Source organism: Trypanosoma cruzi, genomic scaffold (assembly GCF_000209065.1).
Source record: "Trypanosoma cruzi strain CL Brener 1047053517133 genomic scaffold, whole genome shotgun sequence".
NCBI classification, from domain to species: domain Eukaryota; phylum Euglenozoa; class Kinetoplastea; order Trypanosomatida; family Trypanosomatidae; genus Trypanosoma; species Trypanosoma cruzi.
The window spans coordinates 349,388-359,220 of NW_001849562.1; the positions used below are offsets into that span (position 1 = coordinate 349,388).

At 55.4% G+C, this 9,833-nt stretch overlaps 2 protein-coding genes and 2 pseudogenes across 2 annotated transcripts, besides 13 other annotated features; all 4 read left to right on the forward strand.

Moving 5' to 3' along the window:
- Positions 1-1,751: a sequence feature (heterozygous, Esmeraldo-like haplotype).
- Tc00.1047053507039.10 (iron superoxide dismutase, putative) lies at positions 3-344 on the forward strand (the record flags this gene model as incomplete). Its single annotated transcript, XM_801093.1, has 1 exon — positions 3-344. The coding sequence occupies one exon, from the start codon at positions 3-5 to the stop codon at positions 342-344; it is 342 nt and encodes a 113-aa protein (XP_806186.1).
- Positions 547-583: a microsatellite.
- Positions 1,334-1,957, forward strand: Tc00.1047053507039.20 (annotated as a pseudogene).
- Positions 1,752-2,005: a sequence feature (areas not merged during assembly with more than two copies in the genome that could not be assigned to a particular haplotype).
- Positions 2,006-2,262: a sequence feature (heterozygous, non-Esmeraldo-like haplotype).
- Positions 2,082-2,107: a microsatellite.
- Positions 2,263-2,271: a sequence feature (haploid, non-Esmeraldo-like haplotype).
- Positions 2,272-4,186: a sequence feature (areas not merged during assembly with more than two copies in the genome that could not be assigned to a particular haplotype).
- On the forward strand, positions 2,453-4,261 carry Tc00.1047053507039.30 (annotated as a pseudogene).
- Positions 4,187-5,082: a sequence feature (heterozygous, Esmeraldo-like haplotype).
- On the forward strand, positions 5,022-6,131 carry Tc00.1047053507039.41 (hypothetical protein, conserved; the record flags this gene model as incomplete). The annotated part of the gene is made up of 1 exon (XM_801094.1): positions 5,022-6,131. The coding sequence occupies one exon, from the start codon at positions 5,022-5,024 to the stop codon at positions 6,129-6,131; it is 1,110 nt and encodes a 369-aa protein (XP_806187.1).
- Positions 5,083-5,914: a sequence feature (haploid, Esmeraldo-like haplotype).
- Positions 5,915-6,778: a sequence feature (areas not merged during assembly with more than two copies in the genome that could not be assigned to a particular haplotype).
- Positions 6,779-6,963: a sequence feature (areas merged during assembly that could not be assigned to a particular haplotype. This can correspond to areas where the two haplotypes were merged or to regions with more than two copies in the genome that were merged during assembly.).
- Positions 6,964-7,731: a sequence feature (areas merged during assembly that could not be assigned to a particular haplotype. This can correspond to areas where the two haplotypes were merged or to regions with more than two copies in the genome that were merged during assembly.).
- Positions 7,732-9,833: a sequence feature (heterozygous, non-Esmeraldo-like haplotype).

Sequence of the window (9,833 nt, forward strand, 5' to 3'; positions counted from 1 at the left end):
GCATGTGTCCTAATGGCGGTGGCGAGCCGACGGGAAAACTTGCCGACGAGATCAACGCTTCATTTGGCAGTTTTGCGAAGTTCAAGGAGGAGTTTACAAACGTGGCTGTGGGCCACTTTGGCTCGGGTTGGGCGTGGCTTGTGAAGGACACCAATTCCGGCAAACTGAAGGTCTACCAGACGCATGACGCGGGATGTCCACTGACAGAGCCCAACTTGAAGCCTCTCCTTACATGCGATGTATGGGAGCATGCGTACTACGTGGACTACAAGAACGACCGTGCGGCATACGTGCAGACCTTTTGGAACGTTGTCAACTGGAAGAACGTGGAACGGCAACTTTGAACACGACTGAGTGAAACGAAAGACACGGAGTGATGGGTCACATCATTCTCGCCCCGTGGATTTACATTGCAAAAACCATCGCTTTTTGATGTCTTGATAAATGCACTGCGATGGGAACCGAAAGGGTGCATGGAAAACGGAAGAAAAAGAGCTTGGCAATAATTGGCATGGAAAAAAAGAGAGTAGCATTTAGAGAAAAACCAAAAAAAAAAAAAAAAAAAAAAAAGACAAAAAGAGAATTTATGAAAGGGCGTGAAACTGCGGAAACGCATTGGACACGGAGAGCGGGGGCAAAATAAAAGGGACCAAAAGGAGTGGAAAAACAAAAAAACGAAAAAAAATTATATCAAAATATGAGGGAAAAAGCAAGAAAAATGGAAAAAATTATATTTCCGGGTCACTTGTCACCAGAATACTCCGGTGTAATAATTCTTACTGGATCATTTGCAGCCTCCTTTTTTCTATTTTTATGTGGTCCAAGCGAGAAGAAAAAAAAAAAAGGGAAAGGAATTGCTTTCAGAGGGAGGGGGGATACTTTAACGGTGAGGCTTGACTTCCATGACGTAGGTCTATGAGTATACGAGTTGAGTATCCACTGTTGCTGGCTGTGCGTGTGTGTGCGTGTGCGTGTTTTTGGGTTTTGTCAGTCTTGGGGTGCCCTGTTGATTCTGTTTTTTTTTTTTTTGTTGTTGATAGAAATGAAGAAGGATGCGCTGCGGAATTTGCTCTTTTTTTTTTATTATTGTGTTTTCTTGAATGAATTTGATGGCCCACAGTCGGTATTTTAACGCTTGCCTCCAGTTCTCATGGTGTTACGACTGTGCCTCCGTCATACGCGGCTGGTCGATGCCTTCGGCCCTGTGCTAACAAAAATCATACTGAGAAAAAAACATTGCTGGATCTTGGCTTCCCACAGCAATACTGGGCGCAATTGGCCATGACACCGAGGTGATGTGGCCCACAGCATCATCAGATAAGAGAGGGCATGAAACCCAAGCAACCCATATGCGGCAACAAAGGTGGCATTGGAGTACATAGTGAAGTCGTGCCATATATCGTTTGGACTGCCTTGCATCATTGACCACGGAAATAATATGTATGGACCATACCAGCACCGAAAGAAGTTTAGACCTCAGTTTATTATGCTTATGAACGCTGGGAATAAAATGACTATTCAAAGCAATGGCAGCAATAAGCACAAATATACACATGCAATTGATGTGGCGCGGGTATGTTGCAATTATTAACCATGGGTTTATTGGCGATGTGTACAACATTGGATCTCGTGACGAGAAGAGTGTGCTGGATATTGCCCGTATGACCGTTGTTAAATATGTGCGAGCGCACATGAATGGAAAGAGGGAGCCCCTGGCGGACCCCAGCGAAGAGGAGGTCTCAAGGCATCTTGTATTTGTGAAGGACCGTGAATTTAGCAAAAGGCTTTATGACATTAGCTTAGAGAAGCTGCAGGAGTTGGACTGGAGACAGGAGGTGAGGTTCGAGGAGGGATATAAAGAAGACGGTGGCGTGTGGTACCTGGAGGCATTTGCGCAGGACTTTTGGGAAAACCTGCGGTGGGATATTCCCGACGCCCACGCACCATGTATTGGTGAGCTGGAGCTCTTGCCGTCACGTCTGTGAGAGAGACGTGAAAAGGCAGTGAAGAAGAGGGAGGGGACTGTGTGTTTGATTGTGCAGTCATGCTCTGTTTTCTGTGGCCGTCCGGCTCTGCCTGCCTTTATTTATTTATTTATTTTTTATTTTTGTGTGTCAGTTGTCCTTTTTTTTTTTTCCCTTCTTTTTCATTCCCCCTTCCACCTGACTTCCGTGTGCATATCGGCAGTGCGAGGGAGGATATGCAAGGAGGAGGAGGTGAGGCCGAATGCTTCAGGGAGACGCTGTGTGTGTGTGTGTGTGTCAGGAGCGATAAGATCATTCCCTCTTGCATGTGGTGTGCGTTGCACGCTGTGCCCCGCACCGCGTGGATGACGCTTTTTTTTGTGCTTGTCGGTCATTTCTGTGCCTATTGTTCTCTTCTCTCGTCCTTCTTTTGATTGTCTGCTGGGTCACAGCTCCAATTGAAACCGACTACGAAGACAGCGGAAAGAATGTCCGAGCGTCACGGGGAAGGAAATGACGATAATGAGACGAGTTCCGCGTCTACGGTGCCGCAGGGACGTCGGGCGCGAGCGAGGGCGGAGTCTGACGGCGACAGTGGCCAACCCGCTGTGCCTCGCAGAAGAGTGGAGGAAACGCGGCGACCACAGTGGGGCCTTTTCAGTTGGGTGGAAGATGTACTGCTGGGGGGAGAGGCCCGCGGCAATTACATGAAGCTGAATGATTTTCTTCGGAGGCATATCGGCCCCAGCGCAGTTGTCGATGAAAGATACAATGTGACGATGGAAGTATTTTTAGTGGAGCCCAAGACTTACGTACAGGATCAGAAGTTGCTTGAAGAAATTTTTAATTTGACAGAGTATCAAGTGCTGCAAGAGATGCGCGGACTTCGACGGGATACGTACAATGTTTCTCAAATGGGTGTGCGCTCTCTCAAACAGTGGAGGGACTTTGAACGGAAGGATATGGTCAGTCCTCTTGCAAGGAGAGAACTCGATGCGGCACTTAGAGGGGTGCTGAAAGAGGAAAAGATACAGATGTCGGAGGGATTTTACGATTCTTTGTACAATGCGAGGTGGCATCACGTGGTGGAATTTCCTGACGGCGAGGGGATGGGAATGGAAGTGAGGGAGGGCAAACCACCGCAGTCATGGACGTACAAGGCGGTTGGCCGAACTCTTGAAAAGGATGACAGCGTGGAGCAATCCGGTGCACCACGTCTGAGGCTGATGGTGCTCACCTCGGACAAGGCATGGCCGTACTCGTGGCCGTTGGGGCCGTCCATTCTTGACTGCTATGTGAACTGTGAGGTGGAGCGAGTGTGGCAGACCGTCAAGGGCGATCTGACCGAATGGTTCAGCAGTCACGGTGAGACCGACTTTACGCCTGGGCAGCGTGTGTTGATTGGGATGCCCGGGATCGGGAAGTCGATGGCTGCCGGTTCGTACCTCCTCTACCAGCTGCTGCACTACGATGCGGAGAAACTCCCTGTGGTTGCGTACAGTGTTGCGGAACAAACATTCCTGTTTGACAAGATCACCAAAACGGCGCTACATTGCGTTGGTGAAAACACGTTTTTGAAGGTTATGGGGGAACTGTCTGGACGTGGGATGAGGGGGTATATCATCCACAACGTGGCCGAGCCTATTCATGAACCGTCTGTTCGTTTGCTTCCCAGGGGATGGTGCATGATTGTGGTGACGCCACCAGAAGAGAGTGCCCGCAGAAGATGTAAGAAGCAGTTGAGGGGCAGGCGGATCATAATGAATTGCCCACAGGAGAGCGATGTGAAGGCAATGTGCGTGTGGAAGAAGCGCAATCAGTCAGCTGAGGCGCAGGTGGAATACTGGCAGGAGGTAAGAGGCTACATGGATGGGATGGGATCCATCCTCCGTGACCTGTTCAGTGAGAGAGATACTAATGCACGCCTTTCCGCTGCGAGGGAGCCGTGGAATGGGTTGCCTCATCAAATGCTCATGAACACGCTGGCGTGAAAAGTGGGGAAATGCGGTACAGTGATAGTCCGTCGCACAAACCTCTGAAGATCATTTGGGTGACGGAGCATAAAGGGAACGGGATATTCCTCAACACTGCGGTCCCCACTGCGAGCGGGCGCAAAATATTGATTTGTTTGGTAACGATGACACCGCCGGCCGATTTCCTGAATCTCTTAATGCATGGCGAGGAATGCATTTTGTGGAGGTCGCTGGATGCGTTTGGCGCGGTCGCACCCACGAATGGGGGCGCTGTGGAGTGAATCCACCCTAAGCTCAAGGGGCTGACTTCTCCGCCAGGGCGACGGGAGCCAAAGCGCCCCGCGCCACAGCCGGCACGATGAGGCAGCCCAACGAGCATTTGGCGGCATATTTTAACGGTTGTGAGTATTTTGCCCACGACGTGTCGTGAGATTATTTGTGCGCAACACACGGACAGCACGCCGGTAAGCGGCTGGCGGCGGTGTGGTGTTTTCGGGCGCCCGTGTGGGGGATACCGTTGGGGAGGGAGGAGGCCGACGCGGGATTTCGGCACAGGAAGGTATATCGGCACCAGGCGGGGACGTTGTCTGCAGATCCACGTGCCGTGCGTGTGGTGTGCGTGAAACGGTCACACGCTTCTCGCTGAGACTCCCCGTGGCGTTTCACTTTTGCGAGCCCCGCGGTGTGCTGGGAAGGGGGCGATTGCATTGGGGGCGCTGTTCGGGGCATCGCCACGGTTTTTTTTTCTGTGGCGGCATTTCTGAGAGATTTTCTGCGTGTTTCCTTTGTGCGCCGTCATCGCTGCTGTGCGGTCTCGTGGGGCGTATGGTGATGGATTCTCTTTTTCATTGTTTTGTCCTCGAATTTATTTTTACACGACGTTCCGCTCCTGCTGCACTTTGCTGATGGAAGCGGTCGTCGTCGGGCGGTCGGCACGAGAGTGTGAAATGAAGCGCTGTGGACAGCGCCTCGCGTCTTGCCGCCGGGGTGTTGGGTGTTGGACGGGGAAGAGCGGGCAGCGACTTGTTTGCGAATTCTTTTGTTACTACTAAATTTTTGGGTTGGGCGTTCAACTGTGTGCTCCATGTGTGCCTGCTTGTGTGTGTGTCTTGGCGTTGTATGCTTCCTTCGCCTTTTTTCCTTGCTGTCCTCGCGTGCTTTGGGTGAACCGTGCATAAAAAACAAGAAGGCCGCCATGATTGCGCGCGTTGCCCAACGGGAGGCGAACTGCCGAGCGGATCGGTCGGTTCTGGGGAAAGGAGGGGGTCGCCGTGGCCCCACATGCATGTTTCGTTGGCCAGAGGATGTCGAACGTCGGAGGACGCGGCTGACGGACGCCAGGCCGCTGCGTAGTCTTCTCGTGACGGAGGTCCTGGGGTTTGTTGGGAGCAACCACACCAATCACCCTGGCCGAACGTCTTCTGGGGTGCACGCGCGCAACCCTGACAAGGTGGACCGCTGCGGTAACTTCAGGTTGATTGGGGGCTCCGAAGACCCCTACTACCGCTCCTTTTTTGGGAACGCCACCAACGCGTATCTGGCGACGCGCGCGCCGCGTCATCACGAAATTGCCGCCATCATTAAATTTTCGGCGCAGGGCCACGCTGAAAGCGGCCTTGATGATAGCCTCTTCCTCACGCATGGCGACGTTCTTGGGACGCGGTTTCTTCTTGATCTCGCCCGGACGCGTGGCGGGATGGAAGAATTCATTCATGTCAGCACCGACGAAGCGTATGGAGAGGTGACGGGCTCCAAGGAGGAAGAGGCAATTTTTTTCCCGTTATTAAATAAACCGAAGGCCCGCACGCCGCCCTGCCGAGCGGAGATGTGGAAGAGGGCCCGGGGAGGGCGCCGCACCGTAGGGCGCGAAACACACACACACACACAGGCGCCACTCACCCGCCCGGGCCAGCTACAAACCAGAAACCGGCAAGCCAGCAAACCATGTGGCCCATGGCCGAGGAAATGGAGTGAGGAGCGTCGTGCCTCCTCGCTGCGCGAAGGTGTTGTTGGAGCAAAGCCCTCCCACTCCGAGGCGAAACCGCGCCAAGATTTTTGTGAAGCGCGGCCCCTCACTTCTCCAGTGTGCGAACCGAGTTTTGGTTTAGGCGCCTGCAGAGCCGGGCAGCGGAGCAGTTTCAGAATCGTCCCCTCGCGCAGTTCAGGCTGGCTGGTCTTCGCGATGTCCACTTGATGCCCGTGGAATGCCGTGCGGTGGCGGGTCTTTTCGTCATCGCTGAATCGCCGAGGGCCGCATGCTGGACGGCGAAATTCGACTGGTGGTGATCCCATCGGGGCTTTGTCGCCGGGCAATCTGCGGTTTCTCAGCAGCCCGACGCCCTGCCGTCACGGAATCGGCGACATTGTAGGGTTGATGAATGCACGCGCGCGTGCCATTTTAGGCACAAGCTGCGCGGTTCCTCGGCGGCATTCACCGCTTGCCCTTCACGGTAAGGGCGTTGATGTGCTGTGTTTTCTGGTTCTTGCAGTGGCTTTGTTCTGGGGTGTTCGTGTGCACGTGAATGGGGGTTTTGCTCGATTTGAGTTTGAGATTTGGTGGCCAAAACTTCGCGACTCAACGGTGAATTACTTTCGTTTTTTCTTTTTTTGCTTTATATCAGATGGCCAAAATCAGGCGTACCGGGATCATAGCTAAGCGGAATATTGCCATACCACAAGCGCTGCGAAAAAACAGCGGCCGCACAGGATTAAGACGCGTGTACTGTCGAGGGTGTGTCGTCTCTCGCTCTCGTCCTCGCGCAAGTGGCGGGTAGCGGTTCCGACGGGATTCTGGCGGTGCCGGCTCACCGGAGAACTTGGCTTTCCACGGCACCTGGGAGCGCGTAATGCTATGGGCGTTAATATCATGCGCGTCACAACACCAGTGCAGCAGCTGCGGTGCTTGCCACACACCGGGCGGTATGCCGGGGCGTCGGATCGTGGCGGTGTGGGGGCCAGCGGGAGGAAAAGGAGTTTCCGTGCGAGGCTTTTTGAGTGCCGCTGTTGGGCATCCGGGCCGCAGCAACGGCATTTGCTCGGGATGGCGGGTCGCAGTGGCCGTAGCAGCCATCCGTGTTTTTGCGGAACCCCGGTGCGGAGGCGGGCCAGTGCGGCCTCTTCCCCACGAGTGACGGTGGAGTCCGTGCGCATGGTTTTCCAGTTGCTTGCTGCGGTGGAGCGGTGTGTTTCGGCCTTGAGCTGTCGGGCGTGAATAATATGTTTGACCAATGCAACGATGCCGGTGATCCATCTGTCTGTGAGCTGTGTTTGGTCGAATGCCTTCTGGGCTTCCGCATCACAAGGTCCGTTTCTGGACACGCTGTGGTGGCCGAAGGCGAACAGCATTTGCATGCGCAATACTCGGTACGGCGGGCGGAGAAGGAGCGGCCAGAGTCGACGAAGTGTCGGGTCAGAAGCCGTGAGAGGACCTGTTTTTGCAGGGCGGTGAGGAGAGAGAGTGAGCCTGTGAAGATTGGCGCCCTACACGGCGCAGCGCTTGTCTGCGGGATGCTGCTCAATGGCTTTCTTGTACCAAGGTGTGGGGCGATGCATTCGGCTCCGTGGCTGCATGGTATCTGTTCTGTGCCGGCCCTGGCAACGTTGAGCGGCGTTCCATTTAGGTAGAGCATCGCCGCTGCTCCAATTTTGACGCCGAGTTCCGCGAAGCCATCTGCCCATCCTTCGCGGCGTTTTCTTCTGGGTGTGGCGACGGGCCTTCGAGCCGGAAGCGGTTATAAGCGTGAAGACCGGCTTGGTCGGGGCCATCCGCAGCGGCACCGTCGCGGGAGGCGCGGGCAGCGAGCTTTCGTCCGAAGCGCAGGGCGCAGGGCCATGATGAAGTCGTGCAGTTTTCTGGCGGGGTGCTGCGGGTGGCGGACGATGGAGGCAATAAAACGCAAAGCATCACCACGCGTCTCGCATCGGGGAGGGGGCTGCAGCTTTGCCTCAAACACGGCATCCTCCAGTTTACTGCCTCTCGGGGTTCGCGTGACTATTTTGCTCGCCTGGTACTGTGCGGGATCCGGCTTGCAGTGGGACGTCGGGGAGGCGTCTCAACACCATGCTCTGACGCCGTGCGTCGCCTCCGCCTGCGGCAGCGCAATGTACACCGCCCTCAGTGTGTCCCACCTGGTTCCCCATGCAAAAGACAAAATTGTTGCCAGTTGGAGTGGTCGCTGCTTCGATTCCTCATGGAGATTCGCAACGTGTGCCCATTCCACGAGGGTGCTGGAACTTGACGTCCAGAAGAGTCGGCATGCGCTCCATAGTGACCGGGGCGTCCTCATAAGCGAGGCACAGTGGGGCCGTGTTGCCGGTGCCGAGGAGAGTGTACCTCGCCCTGCTGGGGGTTGCCTCCATGAAGTATTCTCTGTTCCACTCTGCAACGGCACTCAGGCCTTTTTTTGAGGCCGAGTTGATCGCATCCCTGTCGCTCTGCTGTGCGATGGTGGTGAGGACGTCAGCGACGAATCCTCGGCGAAGTAGGGCACGTTCGAAGGACAAGAACAACGGGACTGCATGACGAAGACGAAAATGATGGGTGACGGCACTGTTCCCTGCGGTGCGCCTCGTGTGAGGGTCCTGGAGGAGGGTGTGAGTTTGTCGATGCAAACCACAGCGCTTGTGTTATTGAGGCACGCTGCTGACCAGCGTACAATGCGATTTGGAATCGACAGTCGCCGCATTTCCAAGATTACCGCGTCAGGGCCCACCGTGCCAAAGGCATTGGCGTGGTCCACAAAGACAGCCGCCGTGCGGTGTTGCGGTGCATGGCAGCGCTGAGGTGCAGCAATCGGTCGGGGGTGGAATTGCCCGGCAAAAAGCAAGATGGCTGCAGAGTCGACTGGGACTCGATGACGTTTCGGATGCGTGCGGCGGGAGCGCGTTCCATGAGCTTGCTGAGGCAGCTGCTCATCGTTACAGGTCGGTGGGACTCGCGGTTGGATGCCGTTCTCTCCGGATTGGGCAGGAGTAGCACAGCCACACGTCGCCGATTCCGCGGGACGGCCCCTGCACATAGGCGGCTATCGAACAGCCAGGGGACGGCACGCCTCGCCACACGGCCTAGATGGCGCAGCGCCTTTCCATGTATCCCGTCGGGGCCAGGCGCCGGTCCCAAGAGCAACAGCCGTAGGGTGCGGCCGGGCTCTGCCATACTTATTGGGTGAGGTCCATCGCATTCGTCGGGATCGGTGGCGGAGGGTGGGGCTTTGGGCGCCGTGTTGCTTTCGCCGCCTACAGCTTCATGAGGTGGCTGGCCTTCGGGTGTCTGCTGAGCATTGGGCCATCGGATTTCATGGCTGGAATGCTCAAGGAACGAGGGGCGTACACACGGGCGTACTACCTGCCGGCTGTTGTCGTCGGTGAACTCGGGTATGGAGCGAAGCGTGCGCCAGCGGCTTTTGGATGCCTCGCGCAGCGCTTCTCTGCGACGGAGGTCCAGCCACTGACTGCCTTCTGCGTCAGATGCGGTGACAATGGCGCGGTAAAATTTCGCCAGCCATGGGTTCCAGAATGGGGACGGCTGGTGATTCCATGCCGGGACCGTTGCCTTGGTGGCTGTCCGCATTTCTAGTACAACGCACCTCTCCGTGCTGTCCATTTTGGGTAATTCTCATGTGTTTCTGCGGAGCTGGCTGAATACTTCGCAGGGCTTATTCCAATCCGCCTTCTTCCATGCTAATAATTTCCGGTTAGGCCCCAGCACCACGGCGGGTATGTCGTCGTCCCCGATCGGAAAACAAGGAGGATGAGACAGTGATCGCTGTCCAGTGAGAGCAGTTCTGGCAATGGGTGACGACACAGTCCTTCGAAAGGGTGGTGTCGGGTGCGGTGCTGCCCTGTCGCTCGGTGTACCTCGTGCGCTCTCCGCTGTTGACGGCCTGGAGTACATTCT